The following is a 27,072-nucleotide window of genomic DNA, read 5'->3' as shown; positions in this document are numbered from 1 at the left end:
AAAAAGAGAGGTTGGGTGATAGGGAAATAAAATAATTGTTTAGTCAGGAAAAGTATAATAAAATGAAAAATAATAAATCCTATAATTCAGACTTTCCTGATTCTCACTGGTTTCCAGGTGGTACCATGGGTAGACGGGATCAGGAAGACCCGAATTCAGATCCTGCCTTAGACAATTACTAGCTCTGTAGCCCTGGGCAAGTCATTTAATCTTCCCTAAACTCAGTTTTCTCCTCTGTAAAATGATGGGGTTTGATTTGGTCTCCAAGCTCCCTTCCAGATTTAAATCCATGACTATTATTCTCCCATGAACACCTATTCCCTATTAGTTGAGGCCAATGGATTTCATTTATTTGTTTATTTTACTCACTGAAATGTGACTCTCATTTAGAGAGTTATAAATGTAAACTTAAATAGGACTTGTCTGGGTTTACTATAAATAAAATTTCTCTCAGGATTCAAGAAGTAAATAATTTTTATATTCACTACAGAATTTATCCTAAAAAATTAATGAAACTAGGACCTCTATAATATTCTTTTTTTTTATTTTTTCTTTTAGTGAGGCAATTGGGGTTAAGTGACTTGCCCAAGGTCACACAGCTATTAAGTGTCAAGTGTCTGAGGCTGGATTTGAACTCAGGTCCTCCTGAATCCAGGGCTGGTGCTTTATTCACTGTGCCACCTAGCTACCTCCTCTATAATATTCTTGACCATGGTAGCAGGACATTTTTAAAATCCATGTTTACTAAGCTAGTGAGGTGGTACAGTAGATAGAGGGCTGGACCTGGAGTCAAGAGACCTGAGTTCCAATCCAGCATCAGGCAGTGAGTAACTCTGAGACCTTGGGCAAGTTACTATACTTCTGGCCACCTCAATTTCTTCATCTGTAAAGTAAAGATAATAATAGTACCTACCTCACATTGTTGTTGTAAGAATAGATGATCACGTCTATTCTATTTGAGAAGTGCTTTTCAAACCTTAAAGCATTATGTAAATGCTAGTTATTATTACTAGAACAAAGAAAGGCAACTATATTATATGAAGTAAAACCTGACTGCTGTTCCTGAAAGTAGACTGATCTCTCTCTCTCTTCCCCTCCCTCCCTCCCTCTCTCTCTCTCTCTCCTCCTTCTCCTCCTCCTCTCTTCTCTTCTCTCTCTCTCTCTCCTCTCTCTTCTCTCTCTCTCTCCTCTCTCTTCTCTCTCTCTCTCCTCTCCTCTCCTCTCCTCTCCTCTCCTCTCCTCTCCTCTCCTCTCCTCTCCTCTCCTCTCCTCTCCTCTCCTCTCCTCTCCTCTCCTCTCCTCTCCTCTCCTCTCCTCTTCTCTTCTCTTCTCTTCTCCCTCCTCTCTTCTCTCCTTTCTCTCTTCTCTCTTTCTCTCCTCTCTTCTTGCTCCTCTCTTTTCTCTCTCTCCTCTTTCTCTTCTCTTTCTCTCTTCTCCCCTCTCACTCTCCCCCTCTCTTCCCCCCCTTTTCTCTCTCACATACACACATACATATACATCCTCTCTCTATATGTGTATATATGTGTGTATGTGTGTGTTATGAATATATGTGTGTGTATGTATGTATATATTTGTTTCTCTTTTCAGGTTACAGTAAGTGTGTACTGATTGGCCATGACTGGGGAGGGATGATTGCCTGGCTCATTGCCATCTGTTATCCAGAACTGGTGACCAAGCTTGTTGTGATTAATTTTCCTCACCCAAATGTATTCACAGGTGAGTTTTACAAGTCTCTACTTGTAAGCTTCCATGTTTATGGAACAAATGAGCCTAAGGTGATCGAAATGTAAAATAACAGGAATTTGTGCTGACCTTGAAGCTGTGTACAACCAATGGATCAATTAGTCAACAAGCATTTACTACTCATTTCCTATTTGCCAGACCCTGTGCTTGGTAATGACTGCTGGGAATACAAAACCAAAAATGAAACATGCAACCATCCCTGCCCTCGTTGAGCTTACATTCCATCAGGGAAGACATGATGTATATATGTATAGCATATATACATATATGCATCTCTCTCTCTCTCTCTCTCTATATATATATATATGTATATATATATATATATATATATATATACATACATGGGGCAGCTACATGGGTGGCTGAGTGGATAGACCATTGGGTCTAAAGCCAGGAAGACATGAGTTCAAATCAAGACTCAGACACTTCCTAGCTGTGTGACCTGAGCAAGTCAGTTAACCTCTGTCTGCCTCAGTTCCCTCATCTGAAAAATAAATATAATAATAAAATCTACCTTACAAAGTTGTTGCAAGGATCAAATGAGATAATATTTGTAAAGCACTTAGCACAGTGCTTGACACATAGTAAGTACTATTTACCCTGCACATACACCCCCCCCCCCCTGTATACAGGGAGACACTAGTAGCAGGATAAAATCAAGAAAATCCTCATTAAGAGGAGGCAATTAGTGGGCAGCTAGGTGACAAAGTGAATAAAGTACTGGCCCTGGATTCAGGAGGACCTGAGTTCAAATTTTGCCTTAGACACTTGTCACTTACTAGCTGTGTGACCCTGGGCAAGTCACTTAACCCTGTTTGCCTCAGTTTCTTCATCTGAAAAATGAGTTGGAGAAGGAAATGGCAAACTACTCCGATATCTTTTCCAAGAAAACCCCACATGGGGTCACAAAGAGTTGGACATGACTGAAAACAACAAAGAGGATAGTAGAGAGGAGAAAAGGACATGAAACCCAATTAGGATGTTGTTTCAGTGGTTGATGTGAAAGGAGAGGGTTTGGATTAGATATGAGTGGAGATAAGTGGGCAAATGTGAAAGACACAAGGCTTTACAACCAATCAGATATGTGGGATGAGGGAAAGTAAGGAGTTAGGGATAACTCAGGCTGCGAACTTGGGTGACCAGAAAGCAGTGTTGCCCCCAATGTCAGAGGGCAAGTTCAGAAGAAGAGTGGGTTTGGGTTGAAACATAATGAGTCCTCTTATGGATACGTTGACTTTGAGATGCCTTGAGAATATTGCTAACAGGAAAATCAGGGTTAATAACAATCTTAGAGAAGCAGATCTTAGCCTATTTACTTATCTAATTTTATGCACACATGCACAAACCCTGTAAGCAACTATTTTACTTATTTAAATGGAAGGTGAGGAGGAAAAGGATTATGCAATGACTTTGGTTTGACAATAGTGAGTCATGGCAGCTATGAAACCGATTTGCCTCCTGGCTGATGGCTATGCTATCCGTAGTGGCAGTCCTCTTCTGAGAGGGACTTTGAAGCTGTGATAAGAGGGACTGAAAGAAATAAGAGTAGTGGTTGAGCTCACTGATATTTACTTTTAGCAAACAGTACTTAATTAAACCACTCCCTTCAGCTGGCTCTTGCCACCCTTTCACAAGTTCAAGTCAAGCCAAGTCAACACACATTTATTAGGGGCAGCTAGGTGGTGCCATAGTGCACACAGCACCGGGGTTGGTATTAAGAAGACTCATCTTCATGAGTTCAAATTCAACCTTGGACACTTTCTGGCTGTATTATCCTGTTTGCCCCAGTTTCCTTATCTGTAAAGTGAGCTGGAGAAGGAAATGGCAAACCACTTTAGTATATTTGCCAAGAAAACCCCAAATGAGGTCATAGACAGTCAGACATGACTGAAATGGCTGAAATGTGCCAGGCACTATGCAAAGTAAGTGCTGGGCATACCAAAAAAAAAAAAAAAGGGAGGGGGAGACAATCTCTGCCCTCAAGGAGTTCCCAATCTAAGTTCAGAACTCTTGTTAGTTGGGGGCGGAGCCAAGATGGCGGAGAGAAGCCAGCAAGTTGCCTGAGCTTCCCTTCGATTCCCTCAAAAAGAACATTAAATGAAGCCTCTAAACGGATTCTGAAACTACAAAACTCTTGTTAGTATGGGATGGGTAAGGGGAGTTTAGGGACTTTAGGAACTGTGCACAGAAAAATCACCTTGTATTTCTCCCCTTCCTCAAAATAAACCAGGAGAGGAAAGAAGGGAAATAGGCAAAGGTTGGGATGGGGGAGAGATGGAGGAATATACTTGAGTAACTTCTCTAGAAATGATCCCTGAATGTATAGTCTACTACATTATGGACATAAAATTCGAGTTGTACACATAGTCAGCTGTCCTAACTCTGCAATACTAGAAGTAGGGTCAGGGGACCACAGAACCTCAGAGTCAGAAGGTACCTCAGTGGTCATCTACCAGGGATTCCACTAAGGTCTATTGACCTGAGGTTTTTCCAAAAAAATATTAATAACTGTTAAGTCAGGTCAACCAACATTATTAAGCATCTACAATGTGCCAGGTACTATACCAAGTAAGCACTTGAAAGCCTATGTCAATATAATTGGTTTCTTTTGTGATGCTCTGTATTTTATTTTATTTTTTTTGCATTTAATAATTCTGAGAAGGAGTTCACAGGCTTCTTCAGACTGCCCAAGGGGTCCAGGTCAAAAAAGATGGTTAAAAACCCCTGAAGTCCAACCCAGAATCCCTCCCCCTCTCCCCAGCATACCCAACAAGTGGTAGCCCAGGCTTTGCTTAAAGACCTCCAATTGAGGGACAGCTAGGTGGCGCAGTGGATGAAGCACTGGCCCTGGATCCAGGAGGACCTGAGTTCATTTCTCAGGCACTTGACACTTACTAGCTGTGTGAACCTGGGCAAGTGACTTAACCCTCATTGCCCCGCCAAAAAAAAAAAAAAAAAGCCTCCAGTGAGGGAGAACCCATCACCTACCCAGGAAAACCATTTCACTTTGGGATAGCACTAATTGTTGGGAAGTTTTTCCTTATACCAAGCCTAAATTAGTCCCTCTGAAATCTCTCCTCCTTGTCCCTAGTTCTGCCCTCTGGGACCAAGCAGAACACATCTAATCCCTCAAGCAAACAGCAGAGAATTCAAGTTTTAGAACACAGCTACATTTACAGTTGTTCTCTGAGGCCTTTTCATCCCTTCTTTCTTTCTTTCTTTCTTTCTTTCTTTCTTTCTTTCTTTCTTTCTTTCTTTCTTTCTTTCTTTCTTTCTTTCTTCTTTCCTTCCTTCCTTCCTTCCTTCCTTCCTTCCTTCCTTCCTTCCTTCCTTCCTTCCTTCCTTCCTTCCTTCCTTCCTTCCTTCCTTCCTTCCTTCCTTCCTTCCTTTCTTTCATTCTTTCTTTTTGCAGGGCAATGAGGGTTAAGTGACTTGCCCAGGGTCACACAGCTAGTAAGTGTCAAGTGTCTGAGGCTGGATTTGAACTCTGGTCCTCCTGAATCCAAGGCCAGTGCTTTATTTATGGTTCCACCTAGCCGCCCCTCACCCCTAACTTTCTGTGGAACCATCTCCATGTTTGCCCAGTTCACCCCAAAGTCCTTATTGCCCAGTTTATTTTGCCAGAGAGACAGCTGGCTGATCAGTTCAACTAAAATTACAGTTGGCGATGTTTCCGGGACCCTTCTGTCAATAAGAACTAGGACACAGCCTGAGTCAATATGAGCATCAAAGGACATGTCAGCGATCTATTTCCCCCTTCGGTTTGCCAGCCCTTCTATATTAAAGGCAGCTGAGTGCTGCAGTGGATAAAATGTTGGACTCTAAGATGGAAAGACTAGATTTCAAATCCTACTTCAGACACTCACCTAGCCATATGACCCTGGGCAACTTGGCCTCAGTTTTCTCTTCTGTGAAATGGGGAGACTAACAGCACCTATTTCACAGAGTTATTGTGAGGAGCAGATGAGATCCTGAATGGAATATTTGCTTTCCAAATCTTGTGGAACTCTATAAATGTTACCTGCTAGTATACACTCTTCCCTTAATCATGCTGAGATCTCTAACTGTGTTGCCAAATAGGTCTTCTTGCTAAATAAGGGTTTTTAGGGAAAATGTAATATAATAATGCTCCACCTCTCCAGATCACACTTCTGGAAACTTCATTTCTTAGGAATAAAGCCGCAAACCTGAAAGTAAGCAAAAAATAATCGTCTGAGAGGCCTCTGAGCGTTGAGAAAAATAGCTGTCCCCAAGCCCATGTGCTTAATACCTTGAGGCCTTCACCCAGACAACAGATTGAGACAAGTATATCAAGAATGATGAATAGGCAAGAAGAAGTTGTGAAAAGGGACAGAAGTTTAAAATGTACAACAGCCTGGGGCTTATTTTATTAAATATATAAGCATATATTTAAGTATAATATATGAGTATATATTTAATATACTTAAGTATATAAGTGTATATATAGATATAGATATATAGATATATATAATAACTGACCATAGATTTTGAGTTAGAAGAGGCCTCAAGGTCACTTACACGGGACAGGTCAAACACATTCCCTGCACAGCCCGAGCTACCTTATATATAGGGAGAAGGTTCCATAGAGGAGAAAATCCTAATGCATAACCTTAATATTAGGGAGAAAGGTCCTCAATTTTTCATTCTAGTTCCATAAAAATGTGAAGCAGGGACAGACATATTTTCCAAAGAGCACTGCCAATTCCATTTACAAAGGAAATATGGCACCTGCAGCTATGAAACTCCCAAATGGCAAATATATCCTTCCATTAATTGTGAAAAGGGGTACAGGAACTATAAACTAGATATTATGGGTCCAGAGTCAGATGGCCTGGGTTTGAATTCTGCTTCTGACCACTCACTCCCTGTGTGGCCTTGCCAAGTCAGTCACACCACCCCCGTGGTCCATCTTCCTTGGACTTTTGGTTCCTCATCTATAAAATGAGGATGTTTAATTAAATAGTCTCCCAGTTCCCTTCCCAGTCTCCATCTTTTCATCCTATGATGCTATGGAAACCTTCTAAACAATAACAATAAATAATTATCTTCCCATATGTCCCTGGAGACAGTATTGAATCACCTTGAATGTGTAGTCAAGAGACAGGACTCAGCTTTCCTTGGGCTGCTCAGACTGCATGCATTTCGGGGATGACACTGTACAGGCTAACATGAGGTATTTGACCTTCCTCTCTCTAGTTGCTTCAATATCCGGTCTCTACAATTTGTATCCCTGATTTTCTTGGAGGTTTTTGAGAATTCTTCAAACACCTAATATACTTCTGTTAAAAAGAAGGGTAGGGGGAGCAGCTAGGTGGCACAGTGGATAAAGCACCGGCCCTGGATTCAGGAGGACCTGAGTTCAAATCTGGGCTCAGACATTTGACACTTACTAGTTGTGTGACCCTGGGTAAGTCACTTAACCCTCATTGCTCTCTCCCCCCAAAAAAAAAGAAAAGAAAAGAAAAGAAAAAGAAGGGTAAAAATTTATCACTAAGACACTTATAATGGTGCCCCTTTCCTGATCTTATGATCCAGACAATGGGACCATCTTCATAAATCAATGAAAAACCTTTATTAGGACTTCTTGTGTGCTAAGAACTGTACTAAGTCCTAGGAAACAAATACAGATAGAACCTGCCCTCAAAGAGCTTTTATTCTAATACAAGGAGACTACACAGATATGAGACCAGGGTGCTTTAGTTCAGGAAGTCATATAGATAGTGAAGACAAGCCCTTTCTGGAAGCAGTGGTAATGTTTTGATTACTGTTCCCAGAGCAAAGCCGGGGTCAGTATAAAGAGTATATGCTTAAGGCAGGGAAGCAGGCATGAAAATGGCCAGGATGGGATATGAGACACGATAGGAGATGTAATCACCATGGAACAAGGCCATTTTGATATTTCATTAACAAAAGTTAGGTGACAGCTAAATGATGAAGTGGATAAAGTGTTGGCTGTGGAGTCAGGAAGACCTGAGTTCAAATTCTGCCTCAGATATTTTCTAGCTGTGTGACCCTGGGCAAGTCCCTTGATATTTTTTGAGCCTTAGTCTCCTCATCTGAAAAATAGAAATAATAACATCACCTACCTCATTGGGTTGAGATAACATATGTAAAGCATTCTGAAAATCTTAAAGTGGTATGTAAATGCTATTATTATTTTTAAATCACTTCAGGATATGGTCCAAGATGGACCTACCTCATATTAAATTCCTCCCTTGAGCAAAAGAACATTATAATAAAGTTCTAGTGTCTATTCTCAATACTTTTTGTATTCATATCTGTTTGGGGATTACCTATATTAGCATTTCTTATAAATATGTAAGATATATGATATATGAATAAGAAATATGTAAATATATTTCTTATAAATATAAACATAAGCATTCCCTAAATGCACACATATCCCTCAGCACCTACCTCAGTTCCCGGCACATAATAGGTGCTTAATAAATGCTAATTGATTGATTAACTTCCTTATAATCCCAACTCAATTTATTTGTCTGTCCGGTCATTTTTTTCCAAAAAATCATCAATTTTTGCTTTTAATTCCTGGATTTTTGTTTCAGAATACATCCTCCGTCACCCTTCACAGCTGATCAAATCTGGTTACTACTTCTTCTTTCAAATGCCGTGGTTCCCAGAATTCATGTTCACGATAAACGACTTCAAGGTGAGCTTATGCCAGTGCAATTATTAGTGTTTTTGAGAAAGATTTTCATCAAATTCTGCCCTTTAACAAAATCAACAGATGGGCAATGAGAAACCTTACCATAGGTTTCAAATATTACACCTTTCTGATCATTTTGTTTATCTTCTAGGCCCTCATTCAGTAGAATTCCAGTGCCTCCATTTCTGACTGTCTGCATCATGCAGAGAGCCTTTAAAAACCTGTCATTAGGGGGCAGCCAGGTGGCGCAGTGGATAAAGCACCAGCTCTGGATTCAGGAGGACCTGAGTTCAAATCCAACCTCAAACACTTGACACTTAGTAGCTGTGTGACCATGGGCAAGTCACTTAACCTTCATTGCCCCGCCCCCCAAAACCCTGTCATTAATCTAGACCCTTGGCATGAGCTGGCATTTGAAGTGCCCCCATCAAAAAGCTAGGCACTGTCAAGTTTGTGTTGGGAAAGGAGAAGGAATGGCAGGGAGGGCAGGAGAGGTTGAGAGGGGAGACAGAGAACGAGGTGGCCAGTGGGCAAAGGAACCCAGAAAGATGATCATTAAGGTGCTTATGCACAATGCCACAGAAATGATGCCGCCATTTCATACTTATGTACATGAAACGATTAGGCTTAAGACAATTTGAGAACAACATAAAACATTATATGATCACGTGTCAGATTGAACAGAATCTACCTGGTAGGGGAATAGTCAATTTTGATTGGGATGACCTTTTTCAGGAGCTCACCCCATCAATCATTCCTTCTCTCCTTCATTTTTAGTCAATCCCTGTTTACTAGGTCCTGCCCTACCTGCAAACATGCCCAAGGACCTACTATCATTTTGGGGGGGGCGGTGAGGCGATTGGGGTTAAGTGACTTGCCCAGGATCACACAGCTAGTGTCAAGTGTCTGAGGCCAGATTTGAACTCTGGTCCTCCTGAATCCAGGCCCAGTGTTCTATCCACTACGCCACCTAGCTGTCCCCCTACTATCCTTTAAAATGACTTACTAGATTCTGACATCCCTTCAGGCTTTCATCTCATGTGTAACCTTAGGACTCCGGGGATCCTTACTTCGCTTCTGGCTCAAACTGGGAAGTCAAGTCCCCAGAGCAAGGCCACATTTCCCTCTGGATTCTAGGGGTCCCCCTGAGAGGGTGTCGGTATCCCTTAAAAATATCTGCTTGACTAACAATTATAGTGTCTACCATGTACCAGGCACTGTGCTAAGTGCTTTATAAATATCATCTCATTTGATCTATACAACAGCCCTGGGAGGTGGGCACTATTTTCATTTTACAGTTGAGGAAACTGAGGCAAACAAAAGTCAAGTGACTTGCCCAGGGTCACAAGTATCTGAGACTGGATTGAATTCATGACTTCCCGGCTCCAGACCCAGTCCTCTATTGTGCCACCTAGCTACTTCTTATCATCACTACCATCATATTATCAATTCCCCCACAGTGATTTTGGCCTCAGAATCATTTAACCAATCGATATTAATTAGTTTTTACAAAGGGATACTTACTGAGAAGATATAGCAAGAATAGAAGTCCAAACACTTGACCCCAATCCTCTGGGGCACGCTCTCCACTATATGGCCTCAATCCTAAATAAATAGTTCTTGCTAGTTGGTTCCAATGCTCTGCTGTGCAGTCAGGCAGGTCAGCTGGGATTTCCTTCCTCTTGGGCCTCAGCTGTCTACAAAATCTGGGAGGGACTCCAACCATCCCGATACCTGACAGAGAAGATCTCTGGATCTTCTCTCTTGCCTTCTGAGGCCCACAAGGTCATAGCCTAGAAGATGCCTCTTCGATTTAGAAAGAACAAAAGCAGCCATCTTGCCCGAGTCTCAACAAGAGCAGGGCTGCATGCTCTCTGTGGCTCCCTGTGGGCTGGCTGAAGGTCCCTCTCTTAGGCACAGGGTTTCCCCAGTAGTTCATCTTCCTAGCTCACCACAGAGAAGGAAAAAGTTCCCAGTTACTTCTTCTTCGAGTGTCTTTTTTTTTTTTTTTTGGTGAGGCAATTGGGGTTAAGTGACTTGCCCAGGGTCACACAGCTTGTAAGTGTTAAGTGTCTGAGGCGGCATTTGAACTCAGGTCCTCTTGACTCCAGGGCCGGTGCTCTATCCACTGAGCCACCTAGCTGCTCCTGGGTGTCTTTTTAAAAACGCAATCCCAGTTTCATGTTAGCAGACGGTCAAAAAAGTCCATCTCTTTACCCCGTGGTCAGCCAGCCTGTCACAGAATAGAGCTGCCTGTGATCCAGAATCCACACGGGCAGATTACCTCCAATTGAGCTGATCGCTCATATTCATCAGGGCCGGGCTTGCTGTGTCCCCATGTCTCCGGCCTGCATTTAGCAGCCAAACGGGGAGTGTTTTCTCTACTTGCTGAGCCTACTGCACCCCATCACTCACTGCTCAACCTCTTTAGATCAGGCTTTTGAATCTAACCGCTCCAAAGAAATGGCTTTCCCAAAAGTTACTAAGGACCCCTTCATTTCAAAACCCACCGGCCTTGCCTCAGCCTTCCTGACCTTGCTTCGGTGTTGGTGATTCTCCTCTATTCCCCCGTCACCCCCGTCATCCCCATCTTAGTTCGCTTTATGTGTTGTCTTCCCGCATTAGAAAGTAAGGGTCTTAGGGCAGCTAGGTGGCGCGGTGGATAGAGCACTGGCCTTGGATTCAGGAGAACCTGAGTTCAAATCCAACCTCAGGCACTTAACACTTACTACCTGTGTGACCCTGGGCAAGTCACTTAACCCCAATTGCCTCACACCAAAAAAAAAAAAAAGAAAGAAAGAAAAAGAAAAAAGAAAGTAAACGTCTTAAAGGCAGGAGCCGACTCCCTTCTTTTGCTCTTTGTTGTATCTCAGGAAGCACTTAATAAATGCTCGTCGCCTTGCTTGGTCTTGTCTTGACCACTTCTCTTCCTCTGGTTTCGGTAATACTGCTCTTCCGGGGCTCTCCCTTAATGGATCAGAATACTCCCTTGAGGATGACGATAGCTAGCATTTCTATAGTGCTGTACAGTCTGCTGAGTGCTTTACACTTATCTCTCATCTGATCCTCATAACAAATAATGGGCACCATTATTCTCATTATTTTTCTCCCATTTTCAATCTACTTTATTTGCTCAGTGTCTTCCTTAAGGGGCTCCCCAAGGCTTTTCCCTGAGCCCCTTCTCTTCTCCTTCTCCCTTATTACTCCCATCTCCTCCTGTGTGTTCAGTTATCACCTCGAGGCAGACGACTCCCAAATCGGCATTTCGCATCCCAGTCTCTTTCCTGAACTCCAGTCCAGCATTACCGGCTGGAAACCTCCACCTGGTGGTCCCAGCTCTTTGTCTTATACTTACCTGGGCATCCAAGTTTGAAAGTTGAGTCATCCTTGCCTCTTCCTTCTTTCTCCACCTCCATCCAGTCCCTTAACAGGTTTGGTTAATTCTATTTCCACAACATCTCTCACATTTATCCCTTTCTCTCTCAAACTCAAGGTCTGCCACAAGAGTTCAGGCCTCATTACCTCTCCTCTGAACTGTTTCAATAGCCCTCTAATCAGTCCCCCTGCTTTCAATCTCTTTCTTCAAACCACCCTCCACACAGCAGCCAAAACCATCATCCCAAGATAAAGTTTTGCCCAGATCACTCTCCTACTCAAAAGTCTTCAGTAGCCCCTCGTTGTCTCTAACAAAAAATTCAAATCCTGTTAAATCCCATTTAAAGGCCTCCACAATTTAGCACCAACCTCCATCTTTAACCCAATTTCACATCATACTCCTCTCTGTACTCTTTGTTCCATATGAACCAGATGGCTACAAGTTCCTCAAACGGAATATTCGATCTCCTTGGAATGCACCCCCCTCCTTACCTCACAGCAACTGTCCCAGAGTAGGTGTTTAATAAATCTTAATTGAATGAATAAATATCTACTCCTTAGATTCTTTTTTTCAAGGGCCAATGCAGGTGTGATGAATGAACCCCGCCCCCCAGAGGACAGTTTCCAGGTCATTAATAATCCACTCATTAATTAGACTAGCCAACAATCAATAAATTTATGGTTAGTAGTTTCTCTCAGTAACCAAAGATGCTTAATGGGGGTCCTGAAAGCTTTGAATGTCTTCTGAAAGGGAATTCCTTTGACAAGTGAAAAATTATAAACCTGATTGGTGACATTCGACAAGGAGGTGAGCTAAAAGTCTTCAGCTCCTCCTTCTGAGAGCAAGGTTTGATTATGAGACTCAGCCACTCCCAGCAACCTGGACAGGGAACTCCCATCTCCAACCAGACCACTCTGGTTGGTTTTTTGTTTCATGAGTCGGATCACCATAAATTCTAATGGAGGGGTACAAGGTCAGGGGCTCCTTTCCCCAGGGTCGGAACTCACCCAGTCTGGATTCTGATTATACAAAAATTAGGTGTCCTGGTTGGGTGGGGTCCTGCCCAAGATTGAAGAGTATGTTCTTTGAGAGCTAAGAACAATCAGTCATGTCCTTCAGAGACTAACTTTTTAATGAAAGCTGGGCTTTTAATGAGGAAATTGAGGAGAAAAGCCTGGATCCAAATTTAATAATTGGTTATCAATATAATAGTAAAATAATTTCTCTCAGTCGAATCTCTCAGCTACTAATGTTTTCTCCTTCCTCAATTATTCCTGGAACTCTTTTTTGCCCCCATCATACCCTATCTAATAGTATTCTTATCCATTTACACATTATATCTCCCTAATAATATATAAACTCCTTGAAAACTGGGATAATTTCCTTATATTCTTTATATCTCCATCATCTAGCAAGATCGCCTTTGCACATAATAGCTGCTTAAAAATATTGGTCGAATTGAATTGAATCAGGCAAAGTTTCATAATGATTGGCCTCCTAGTATTTGCATGCACATATGGGAAAAGGAGCACAAGCAAAGTTCATCAATGAGTGTGGGGTGTGAGGATAGTGAGAAGACTGACCTGCCTAGAGGAGGGGGTACTGCTGGGTAGCTGCCCCCACCCCAACCTCCCATCAGAAGGCAATGATTGGACTTAGGAGTCTGTTTATCTAGGAACCATGTATTAAGGATTCACCTTTTCTCTACTGTAGGCTCTGAAACATTTATTTACTAGCCAGAGGACTGGCATTGGAAAGAAAGGGTGCAGATTAACCCCAGAAGATCTGGAAGCTTATGTTTATGTCTTTTCTCAACCTGGAGCACTGACCGGCCCAATTAACCATTTCCGAAATATCTTCAGGTCAGTGTCTTTCAGCTGGGCAAAATATTCCAGTCGAATTCTGGAGATCCAAGGCCTCATCTCAAGGAGAGGAGAGGAGAGTATTATGTTTTTCTAGTCTTTGGGGATTTGGTGGATTTGATTTATTTGTCTGCTTTGCTTTTTGTGTCTGTTCGTCTTTCAGAAGGAACAATGGAAACTTTGTGTTTGTGAAATTCAATTGTTATTTATTTTTATCTAGGAGGGTAGGAATTTACAGTTTATTAGTCATGGAGCGGGGCGACTACAGTCTGTATCACTTGCTACTAATAGTCTGAGGAAGCCATACAAATCTACACATTTTCTGTCACATGAAAGGAATGATTTCCATCCTAATTTATGGAGGGAAGATCATTGCTGTTACCATGAGGTTATCATTCTACTCCTTCCTGTGTGCAATAGCCAATCTTTTTTTTTTTTTTTTGGCAAAATAATTGAGGGTAAGTGACTTGCCTAGGGTCACACAGCTAGTAAATGTCAAGTGTCTGAGGTCGTATTTGAACTCAGGTCCTCCTGACTCCAGGCCTGGTGCTCTATCCACTGCACCACCTAGCTGCCCGGCAATAGCCAATCAATTAACGTGGTATAAGATAGATGTTTACTTGAACAGAATGATATTATTAATAGAACAAAATATTAGGCATGATGAGAAAGGATATTAAGCCTTGTTAAATACATAAGAAATTTCCCTAGTTCAGATGTTCATTTAAAAAAAAATCTCAGAAATTATTTACAAGCATTAAAAACTAAATACAATTATGGGACAGCTAGATGGCATAGTGGTTAGAGAGCCAGATCTGTAGTCAGGAAGACTCATCTTCCTGAATTCAAATCTGGCTTCAGACACTTACTAGCTGTATGACCCTGGGCAAGTCACTTCATCCTGTTTGCCTTAGTTTCTTCATCAGTAAAATGAGCTAGAGACATGGCAAATGCTCTAGTATCTTTGCCAAGAAAACCCCAATGGGGTCATGAAGAGTCAGACATGACTTAAATGACTAAACAGCAACAGTTATAGGGAAACAGATCAAAACTCCCTTTCATCCCAACATATAAGAGTTCTTACATATCTTTTTTTTTTTAATTTTTTTTGGGGGGCGGGGCAGTGAGGGTTAAGTGACTTGCCCAGGGTCACACAGCTAGTAAGTGTCAAGTGTCTGAGGCCGGATTTGAACTCAGGTCCTCCTGAATCCAGGGCCGGTGCTTTATCCACTGCGCCACCTAGCTGCCCCTTCTTACATATCTTTTTAAAAGTAAATTAATCTTCTGGGAGCAACTAGGTAGCGCAGTGGATAAAGCACCGGCCCTGGATTCAGGAAAACCTGAGTTCAAATCTGAACTCAGACATTTGATACTTACTAGCTGTGACCCTGGGCAAGTCACTTAACCCTCATTGCCCTTCCTCCCCCACAAAAAAGTAAATTAATCTTATTAATTAATTATATAACCAGATCAAATTTAAATCCAGCTAACCACCAACAGTCAGAAAGACCTGATTTTGAATTCTATCTTAGTCACTAGCTATGTGAATCTAAAGCAGGTCCCTTAATGTCTCTTGGCCTCAGTTTCCACATCTGTAAAAAGGGGATAATTTCACCTGCTGCACTGGGTTATTTAAAGGCTCAGATGAAATAATAATAATACATACATACATACATACACACACACACATACATACAAAGCACTTTGTAACCCTTAAAGCCCTACACAAATGTTAGCACATTATTTCCTGTATCCTTTTTTTAGAGAGAGAATCTTAATAGATTGAATATACAGGTTAGTTTCCAAGGAGAGCATATACTGCCACATTAGAATAGATGGTGTATTAATTTTGAGGATGAATTGTAAACCCTTGAATCTTTTCTTCACAGCTGCCTGCCACTAAAGTATCATAAGGTGACCACTCCAACATTGCTTTTATGGGGAGAAAGAGATGCATTTATGGATGTGGAGATGGCTGAAGTCACAAGGATTTACGTCAAGAGCCATTTCAGGCTAACAATTTTGTCTGAAGCCAGCCACTGGCTTCAGCAAGATCAACCTGACATAGTGAATAAATTAATATGGACATTTCTCAAAGAAGAAATGAGGAAAAATGAGTAATTTTAAGGACAAGTGAAAAGCCAGTAATAGCCAAAAGAACGATGTGAAAGTGAAAAGCCTGTAACAGCCCCACCCCCACCCCCAATAATGCTGACTTTTTCAGCATTCTGTTTAGGCTTTTGTTCAGGAAGACACTATTTTCATTGTACTGTATTGTGACTATGTTGGCACACAGTTGTTTTACTGTGTTGAAAAAAAGAAGGTTGTGTAAGACTTCATGTGGGGTTTTTTTCCTGTTCTTCTGTTTTGCACATGAAATACCTGCCTTAAAATATATTTAATTATATAAAAAAAGAAATTGTGGGAATTGGATGGTTTTTTCTAATTTTCTTCATTATGTTAACATGTGGTGCCTTTTTACAAGTTTAAAATGAGAAGATATAAGTGTGCCATATGAAAAGGCAGTTATGTAATAGTATCAATTTTCATTTTATTGATGGAAAGTTTGGGTTTGTTTTGACTATTTTTTTTAACCATTAAAAAGGTCTGTTACCAAATTTTTGGATCTCATGGCATGTTCCCATGTTAATCTGAAGACAGATATGTTTAGAGGTGTTTGTGTTCTCTAAGAGAGTTATAAATATCCCCCTGTACTTTGAATTTCTCACTACCAATCAGTGTTTTGTGAAAATTGGTTTCACATGTCATCCCAGAAAGTGGCAGAAAAATGGAGATTTATATATAGAATTTACTTATATGTGAATGCTATTTGTTCTGGCTTGTACCCTGATTTCAGCTGTGGTCATTAGCTGAAGTGAAATTTACATTATTTTTACAATAACATAGTAATATATTTACAATAATATTACTGTAATAATATTATTTTTCCCTAAATATTTATTTCCTTTTTATCATAAAAGTATTTTATTATTTCCAGTTACATGTAAAGATAGTTTTCAACATTTGTTTTCATAAGATTTTTAGTTCCAAATTTTTCTCCTTCCCTCCCTTCCTTCCTTTCCCCTCCCCAAGACAGAAAGCAATCTGATATAGGCTATATATGTACAATCACATTAAACATATTTCTGCATTAGTCATATTGTGAAAGAAGAATCAGAACACAAGGGAAAAACCTCAAAAAAGAAAAAAAAAAACAGCCAAAAAGTAGAAACAGTATGGTTCACTCTACATTCAGAATACACAGTTCTTTTTTCTGGGTGTGGAGAACGTTTTCTATCATGAGGTCTTTGGAATTTTCTTGGATCATTGCACTGCTGAGAAGAGCCAAGTCTATCACAAATGATCATCACACAGTGTTGCTGTTACTGTGTACAATGTTCTCTTGGTTCTGCTCACTTCACTCAGCATCAGTCCACTTAAGACTTTCCAGGTTTTCCAAAAATCTTTCTGCTCATCATTTCTTACAGCACAATAGTATTCCATTACATTCCTATGCCACAACTTTTTCAGCCAGTTCCCAATTGATAGGCAGTCCCTTGATTTCCAAATCTTTGCCACCACAAAGAGAGCCGTTGTAAATATTTCTGTACATGGGGTCCTTCCCTTTTCTATGATCTCTTTGGGATACAGACCTAGTAGTCGTATTACTGGGTCAAAGGGTATGCACAGTCCCATAGCCCTTTGGGCATAGTTCCAAATGTCTCTCTAGAATGGTTGGATCAGTTCACAACTCCAACAACAATGCATTAGTGTTCCAAATTTTCCACAGCTTCTCCAACATTTATTATTTCCCTTTTTTGTCATATTAGCCAATATGATAGGGGTGAGGTGGTACCTCAGAGTTGTTTTAATTTGCATTTCTCTAATCAATAGTGATTTAGAGCATTTTTTCATATGGCAATAGATAGCTTTGATTTCTTCATCTGAAAACTGCCTGTTCATATCCTTTGACCATTTCTCAATTGGGGAATGATTTGTTACAGTAATAATACTATAATGCATTTACAGGGCACATATTTATGGGCAGTTAGGTGGCTCTGTAGACAGAGGGCTGGACCTCGAGTCAGAAAGATCTGAGTTCAAATCCAGCCTCAGACACTTACTAGCTGGGTAACCCTGGGCAAGTCACTTAACCCTGTTTGCCTCAGTTCCTCATCTGTAAAATGATGATAATAATAAAACCTATCTCTCAAAGTTGTTGAGAGGCTCAAGGTGACTTAGTAGATAGAGCACCAGACCCAGAGTCAGGAAGAACTGAGGTTCGAATCAAGCCTCAGGCACTTACTATCTGTGTTACCCTGGGTAGGGTATTTAACCCTGTTTGCCTCAGTTCCTCAGCTGTAAAATGAGCTGGAGAAGGAAATAGCAAACCACTCCAGTATCTTTGCCAAGAAAACCCCAAAAGGGATCACAAAGAGTCAAGCAAAACTGAAAATCACTAAACAACAAAATACATTTAAAATAATATTATTCTTTATATATCTATATGTACATCTTAAAACATTTAAAATTGAAAAAAGTAAAAAGAGGGGAGAGGGAGAAGCACACACAAGAATTATTCATTTTAATTAATCCATTTAATCAGCCACCACATTAGGAAACTTAAAAGATGCTCAATTCCTCTCACACAAATGAGTGTTTGATATAGCAAGTATTTTGAGTGATGTGTCCAGCAAGGTGGTGAAACAGAAGAAGTGTAAGTCCCTACTCTTAGGAAGCTTGGAATACTAATGTATAAGGCCCAAAATGAAAATTATAAAGCCAGGGGAAGGCTGCCCAGACTCTGAGTGGCATTCCTTTGCCAGGACAGAGGACCAGAAACATTGGACCAATTGCCAAAGCATAGTTAAAATATGAAATAATCCCTCATAATGACTCCTAGCATTTATATAGAACGTTAAGGTTTGCAAAGTGCTTAACAAGGTATCTCATTCAATCCTCACAAGTCTGGGAAGCTAGGTACCATTACACTCCCATTTTATAGATAAGGGAATTTGAGGCTGAGAGAGATTATGGCCTAGGACCATATAGCCAGTAAGCATCTGAGATAGGATTTGTTTGTTTTGTTGTTGTTGGTTTTTTCAGGGCAATGAGGGTTAAGTGACTTGCCCAGGGTCACACAGCTAGTAAGTGTCAAGTGTCTGAGGCTGGATTTGAACTCAAGTCCTCCTGAATCCAGGGCCGGTGCTGTATCCACTGCGCCACCTAGCTGCCCCTGAGATAGAATTTGAATTTATGTCTTCCTGACTCCATGTCCAGCACTTAAAGATAACCAAATCCACTTAGGGTCGATTCCTTATGCTACAGTGCTAATTCTTATGGGAAAATGATGAGAATTACCAACCCAATACTCTTCATGAGCATCCTAGAAATGGACATCCGATTTCTTTTCTCTGCTTAAGACATCATGGTACCCATATTATTCCATCTGCTTTTTATTAGTAACCTGATAACATTCCAATAAACCGAAAAAGCTTTACTTTGTAATCAAGGGTTTGACAATGGGTTTATTCTATGAAAATGGAGATGATCCAGTAATTAGCAAATATAGGCATGTCATGACAACAATTTGTGTTTTTCAATAATAATACTAAAAATAGCTAACCCATAGTGTGTATATGTGCCTGGCACTGTGCTAAACACTTTATAATTATTATCTCATTTGATCCCCACAACAACACTGGGTAGTAGGTGCTATTATTATTCATATTTGACAGATGAGGAAACTGGGGCAAACAGGTTAAGGGACTTGCCCAGGATCATACAGGTAACAAGTACCTTGAGTATCTTGAACTCGTGTCTTCCTGATTCCAGGTCAGTTCTGCTATTGTTATTGTCAAAGGATTTAAAGTTTAGAAAATATTTTGAGAGTTCTCAACTCTGCTGTGAGACTGTGAGGCAATGGTGTGTTAGTGAATTAGTGCTGAGATCTAGAATCAGGAAGTAATGGGTTCAAATTCTCCCTTCCATACACACTTGCTGTGTGACCTCAAGGAGGTCACTTACACATTCTGTGTTTCAGTTTCCTCTTCTATAAAATCAGGAGGTTTTACTTGGAGGCATCTAAATTTCCTTTTGGCTCTTAATTTTTGATCCTATTATTTTTCAAATTTTGTAAATGAGGAAACCAATATTATGTGATTTGTTTAGGGTCAGTTAATCAGCATTTAATCCCAGACCTCGTGACCCCAAGACCCCAAGGCTTTTACCACCACATAGCACTGTACAGGAGAATCACTAATGCTGTAAGGTAAATCAGAACCTTGGGTCACAGCCCTTTTGCTTATATACCTCCAAGATCATTTATAGAATATTGGAGCCAAAGCCATAGAAAGCAACGGTATTGGCACTCCACTTGCATTCAGCAAACTTTGTGAAACAGTCAATAAAATCATCTTCTAGGCTCTCAGTGGGCCCTAGTAGTAGGCTTCCACCAGCCGAGGACGACTATGGATCAGTGCCTTAAGAGCCACAGGCCACAGTATGGCTGTGCAGTCCAATATGGGAGCCGCAGCTCCTGCCCCAAACAAGGACATTGGAAAACTTCGCTCTCTGTTGCCCGTTGGTTCCTTCGTCTCTTTCGTTTTTCTTCCTCCCGAGCTTGAAGGCCCATCTCAGCTGTGAGCAAGCTGCTCCTGAGTACTGAACTCCATCGAGTGTAGTCTTTGGCCATCTCCTCCCAGCAGCTGATATCTATTCCCAGATCTCTCTCAAGTCTCGCTTGCATACACCTCTGTAGGAAGCTGGGGGCGTCCAGTAGGTCTTTGGCCTGAAGCTAACTTGCCATAGAGTAGGTCTGTATAATACATCTGTATAATACAGACCCTGTGCATAAATTGTGCTTTGGGTTATCTTCAGAGTTGTTTGGATTCTGGTGTGACTGATTTTAATGACTGCATTTATGTGGATTGCAAAATGAAAAAGATGATCCACGATCCCTTGGCTAGACGATTCCAATGGGATGGTTATAATCTGATTCTCAATGCTTCACACCTCATAATTTGGAAAAGTATGTGAAGGGATAGAGATATAGACTGAATGGTAGTATGGAAGGATGTAGAGTGCTTCCCTCCTGCATTTACCTCTTTCAGCTACATATTACAAAGTAATATACGGCATAGTACTTTAGTCTAAAGTCTTTGTTCTCACTGGAATGAGAAATGCTTATCAATACTTAATCAATATTCTGGGAATACTGTTCTGATCCAAAATCTTTTTATATCATTCTTATTGAATGTCCAACCAGTTTTGGGAGCAGCTAGGTGGTACCATAGTGCACAGAGCTCTGAGGCTTGGAATCTGAAAGACTCATCTTCCTGAGTTCAAATCTGACCTAAGACATTTACTAGCTGTGTGATCCTGGACAAGTCACTTAATCCTGTTTGCCTCAGTTCCTTATCTGTAACGTGGGCTAGAGAAAGAAATGGCAAACCACTCCAATATCTTTGCCAAGAAAACCCTAAATGGGATCACAAAGAATCAGACACGACCTAACAACCAGAAACCAGTTTTTAATCCATGCCTCAGGCCCCTCACTCACCATTAGCTCAAGAAGGACTATTGCCTTAATTGATTAGGGTAATATCAGAGGAAAGCCTGTCTTCCTTATTACTTTAGTTAAGTATCTAACTTTAGTTAAGTATCTAAGTATCTTCCCACCTTTGACAGGTGGGAAGCAGAATCCTTGGAGCAATTGAAGAAGAATTGTATGGTTTTAAGAAAATGATTCTCTAGGGTGTGCTGACATTTTACATAATTATTGTTCTGAGAATGTTACCTAAATTATGTCAGTTTTTTTTTTTTTTTTTTGCTGGGCAATTGGGGTCAAGTGACTTGCCTAGGGTCACACAGCTAGTAAGTGTTAAGTGTCTGAGGCCGGATTTGAACCCAGTTCCTCCTGAATCCAGGGCGGATGCTCTATCCTCTGCACCACCTAGCTGCCCCGTTACCTAAATTATGAATCCTTGTTTAAACTTGACTATGGAATTTTGTCTGTTGTTTGAGAATATTACAAATTGTAACTTGTGCTTGTGCTAGAAAGATTTTCAAAGGTATAAGGAAGCTCTGTCCATTAAAAAAAATCTTTCTGTCTCTCTCTAAGCCTGAAATACTTAGATTAAGATAATTTAATTAATACAATTGTTTCTGGCAAATTTGTGCCTAAAACACAGAGTACAGAACTTTTGTCCACACCAGTTCTCAGTTACAATGGGGAGTGCTGGTAAATGATTTAACAACTAGATCTCTAAAACCACTTTTAAGGTTGATCTGCATTATTCATATTTTCTCCATCGCTTTTTAAAAACTAGACAATCAATAAGCCAAGACATGATTTGTAGCTGGTGTAAAATGCTCACCCTACAAATTTAACAAACTGACTCTAGCACACCCCACCCGTTATATCTTGTCTTCAATCTTTTTAAAGATTAGGGTTTATCAGCAACCCAGCAGTCCACAATCAGTAGACCTATTGTCAATTCCATCTTAGTTAAAAGCTGGAAATTATCAATCTATTATTGTCATTAGGAGAGGCAGCCTGTGCTGGACAGTGTGCTAAACTTGTAATCAAAAAGACCTGGGTTCAGATCTTATTTCTGCCTAGAGCTGTGTGATGTGAGGCCTATTAGTGGTAGGTCCCAACCAAACTGCCTCAGCTACAGGCCACATCTCCTCAGCTGTCACAATTGCTAGAGACACAGAAAAGAAAGCTGTTGATACCAAAGTCCTTGGCACTGTCTGATGACTGAACATAAGGAACTGATATGGTTTTTTCATGGAAATGATACTGTCAACTCCGTGAAGCCCACCCTTCAAAATGCAGAGGAGTCTAAGCTGAATTAAAAGCAGAAAAGTTTGGGGGCGGCTAGGTGGCGCAGTGGATAGAGCACTGGCCCTGGAGTCAGGAGGACCTGAGTTCAAATCCGACCTCAGACACTTAACACTTACTAGCTGTGTGACCCTGGGCAAGTCACTTAACCCCAATTGCCTTACTAAAAAAAAAAAAAAAAGCAGAAAAGTTTTATTAGAAGGGAAATTAGACACTAGTACTGAGGCAGCCCAGTACAAAGCACAAGGAAGCCCATAGCCTAGAAGAGACAGGACCAGTTTATGCTTGAAAGTCACAAGGAGGAGGCTTGGGGAGGGGTTAAGGTAAAGAATGGACAGTCTTTCTCAGGGACATGTGGGACCCAGAAGGAGGTTGTTTTGCAGGAACAGTTGATCACAAGGCTGGTTTGGGCCAGTTTGGGGTACATGGCTCAGCAAGGTCAACTAGTAAACACCAACAAAGTCATCTGAGAGTAAGACTTTGGCTCACTGCAGGCTCCCTGATTGGTTCTGTATGGAGCAAACTGCCTCAGTTTACCCAAATAACTCGAGGAGACCACCAAGTCAAGCAGAGACGGATTTATTACATTCCCATAGGAATGGGCAATCTCAATACCTGAACCGCGCCAGCTAATACATGCCTTGACCTTATATAGGAATGTTGGTCAGAGGGGAAGTCCCCACGCACACTAGGTCGAGCTCACAATCTAACATCCAATCCTGTCTCACCCAGGGTGCGTGTTCAGCTCGTGATCAATGTATGGAGACATGCATACATGTTCCAGGAACAAGGGGGAAAAGGGGAGGGGGAACAAGGTCAAACCAAAGGAAGAGGAAACAGGGGAGTGACAGTCAGATGTTTCAGATCTCACAGTTCCCACTGACTCCCCTCTCCCGGCCCCTGTCTCTAAAGATATTCAACCTGAATAACAGGAAGAGTCACTCAGGTGCTTAGTTGTGTTAATTCTAGAAGGATGACAGGGTTAAAATTTATCTTCAGTTATGTTGGGAAGAAAAGAATAATCCATTGTTGGGGACCCCAGGGCCAAGGGGATTCTGCTCTGAGAAAAAGAGACATGTCACTTAACATCTGGTCTCAACTCAATTGCTTCATCCTGTGCCGAGCCCCGTCCTTGCTTCTTGAGTCCTGAGTATTGAATTGGTGGGCAAACTCCTTGACCCACTGACTGGGGTTCTGACACATGATGGATTGCAGACAAAACTAATATGTAGCTGACAAGTGGGGAGACTGAGCAGAAGTAAAAATACTGTTAATTGGCAATAAAACTTAAAGGAGACAGTGAGAATTTGACAAGCAATAAACTTCTAAACTAACTATACTGGGGCAGGACTGGGTACCTTCCAGACCCCATCCTCAGAGTTTAATCTGACTCAAATCCATAATCATATCATACAGTTCCTTTTGGCAAATAGGCTTATTCTATCTAGTGTACCCGTCTGGTAAGATGACTCATAGAAAACAGAAATGTTAATTTCGGGGATATTCTCACAATACTAATAAAGATGCATGTAACACCTGCCTTGCCCATTCACAATAAGGACCATGGGATCCTTCCCTTTGACCTGTAGCTGAAATCCCCTATAACGTATTCCAAGGCAGTAAGGTGGCACAGTGGATAAAGTGCTGGGCTTGGAGTCAAGAAGACTTGTCTCTGAGAGTTCAAATGCAGCCACAGACACTTACTAGCTTGTGACCCTGGGCAAGTCACTCAACTCTGTTTGCCTCAGTTTCCTCATGTGTAAAAATGATCTGGAGAAGGAAATGGCAAACCACTCCAGTATCTTTGCCAAGAAAACTCCAAATGGGGTTACAGAGAGTCAGCCACAACTGAAACAACTCAACAACAAAATCCCTTTATTAGAATGTGAACTCCTTTAGAACAGGGACCATCTTTTTAGTATGCTTCTATCTTCATTCAAACTCTATAGTTCAGGGGGTAGCTAGATGGTGCAGTGGTTAAAGCATTGGCCCTGGTTTCAGGAGTACCCGAGTTCAAATCCGACCTCAGACACTTGACACGTATTAGCTGTGTGACCCTGGGCAAGTCACTTAACCCCCATTGCCTGCAAAAAAAAAACACAAAAACAAAAAAACCCTCTATAGTTCTTTTTCTGGGTGTGGGGAGCATTTTCCATCACAAGTCTTAGGATAGTCTTGAATCATTGTATTATTGAGAAGAGCTAAGTCCATCACAATTGATTATCACATAATGTTGCTGTTCAGGTGTACAAGGTTCTCCTGATTCTGCTCACTTCATTTATCAGTTCATGTAAGTACATTTTTTTTCTGAGATCTGCCCGCTCATCATTTCTTATAGCACAATAGTATTCCATTCCATTCATTCATATATTACAACTTGTTCAGCCACTCCCCAGTTGATAGGCTTCCCCTCAATTTCCAATTTCAATTGCAATCTTCAACTGTAACACTTCTATTCCTTGTAGTTGTTTGCAAACCAAAAAGAGCTGCTACAACTTTACCTTTTTTCTTCTGTTTCACCTCCACGTTTTATATCATTCCATGACTCAAGCATTCTGGCATCTCTTACTTTCAGAATCCTTATAACTAAACTGTGTTTATGCCTTTCAAATACATCGATTTTTGTCTTCTATTGTAATCTCAAGCCTCTTCTTTTTCTGCACTGGAAGTGTTTTTTTCTGAAGTATTCTTCTTGTCCATTTTATTAAGGGGCTGTTTTTAAAAAGTATACAACCAAAAAAAATTATACAGCTGTTGGAAATATGGCATGCATATACATATATACATAGGCAAGTACAGACTGGCAATATAATGCTGTATTAAAATCATCGACTAATTTGCATGTGTGGCATTAATTAAATACTGGCTCATATTAAACGTGATCCGATAACATTTTATGATTCATACTACATCATATTTCACATCATTTCAATTCACATTTATCATAATCAAGTTGTACAGAGTAGAGGTACCCAGGAGAAAGCCTTGGGGGAGGCAGGAATATTATAAACATTCATTAACATGGTTAGCACAGCTGGGACCTTGATGAAGCTCCAGCAAAGGAGACTGAGGAACATCAGAGAGGTAGGAGGAGGACCAAGGGAGAGCAGCGTCACGAAAACCCAGAGAGAAGAGAGTTTCAAGGAGAAGAGGATGATCAATAGTGGTGTCAAACTAAAATAGAAATGGAACCACTATACCATGACCCTCCTTACAATATGACTATTGACTTTGAAAACAACATCTAACATTAGCCATGTTCTATTGCATTTTAATTTATTTTGTTAAATATTTTCCAATTACAATTTAAGCTAGTTCTAATGCTCTTGGAATGGAGATGTCAAGAGGGTGAGTTGAGAAAAGGCCAATAGATTTACCAATGAAGAAATCTTTGGAAACCCTAGAGACAACTGCTTTAGTTGAGTGGTGAAGTTAGATGTCACAACAGCAGAGAGTGAGAGGAGAGGAAGTGGAGGCACCTGTTGTAGACTACCTTCTCCTGGAGTCTAGTCATGACAGGGAGGAGAGATACTGACAGCAGCATCAGGGGGATGGATGGATGGATCAAGGATTTTTTTTTTTTTTTTTTGGAGAATGGGCAGTCATGGGCATGTTTGTAGGCTGCAAGGAAGCAGACAATAGACACGCTCAGATGCTGACACAGACACAAATTATGATTTTATTGATATAGGTTACTTCCAGGTAAGGAAGTTGGCACTTTCTCTACACCTTATAATCTAGAAATCTGCTCAGAACTCCGAGGGGTTAATTGATTTTTTTCAGGGTCATACAGTCAGAGGTAGGACTGTTCTACATTGATCAAATTTAGATCAAAGATTCTTGTCCTAGGGTCTGTGAACTTGAATTTTTAAAAATAAGTTTTAAAATGTTATATCAATAAAAATTATTCTTTTGTAATCCTTTGTATTTTATGTGTATCAAGGACCATGTGTTGTGAGGGCTGTCCCCCTACGTGTAACATGGAAGTGTTGTTCTGTAGCTCCAAAGGAAGCAGAATAAACATCTCTAGCCTCTTTGAACCACCACTCTTCCTCAAAGGAGACTTTAATTCTTGCTAGGAGAGGACACAGAAAGTAGGGTTGGGGGCCACTCTGCTGTTTCAGAGAAAGTGGGTGCTGGGCTAGAATTATATTTATTTGCTCCCCTAAATATTGTTATTCTACGGGATGTGATCAGATTCAATCTACCTTCTGCTTGCTATTACAGTACTTGAGGGAAAGAGGACCCCAAATTCTTTATCCAAGGCTTGACCTCATTTCACTCTAAATGCTATTTCTACAATAAACTTAGCTGAGAAAACCAAATTAGTAGCAAAACAGAAATCAGGGAATGGATACGTGGGAAAATATATACCAATAATACAGAGTGAAGACGCTTGTCCATTGGAAGGTAACTCAGGGGGGCAGCTAGGTGGCGCAGTGGATAAAGCACTGGCCTTGGTTTCAGGAGGACCTGAATTCAAATTCGGCACTTGACACTTATTAGCTGTGTGACCCTGGGCAAGTCACTTAACCCCCATTGCCCTGCAAAAAAA

The 27,072-nt window shown here is 40.9% G+C and overlaps 1 protein-coding gene across 1 annotated transcript in view; it reads left to right on the top strand.

Moving 5' to 3' along the window:
• EPHX4 (epoxide hydrolase 4) overlaps positions 1-16,572 on the top strand; it is a 36,483-nt gene extending 19,911 nt beyond the window's left edge. Inside the window, exons 4-7 of the mRNA XM_044003894.1 lie at positions 1,588-1,716; positions 8,331-8,434; positions 13,521-13,669; positions 15,559-16,572. Of these exons, the coding sequence (XP_043859829.1) occupies positions 1,588-1,716; positions 8,331-8,434; positions 13,521-13,669; positions 15,559-15,790 (614 nt within the window). The 3' untranslated portion in view covers positions 15,791-16,572. The remainder of the gene's footprint in view (positions 1-1,587; positions 1,717-8,330; positions 8,435-13,520; positions 13,670-15,558) is intronic.
• The last annotated feature ends 10,500 nt before the right edge of the window (positions 16,573-27,072 follow it).

The sequence above is a fragment of the Dromiciops gliroides genome, chromosome 4 (assembly GCF_019393635.1).
Source record: "Dromiciops gliroides isolate mDroGli1 chromosome 4, mDroGli1.pri, whole genome shotgun sequence".
NCBI classification, from domain to species: Eukaryota; Metazoa; Chordata; class Mammalia; order Microbiotheria; family Microbiotheriidae; genus Dromiciops; species Dromiciops gliroides.
This window is presented reverse-complemented; position numbering and strand designations above follow the sequence as displayed.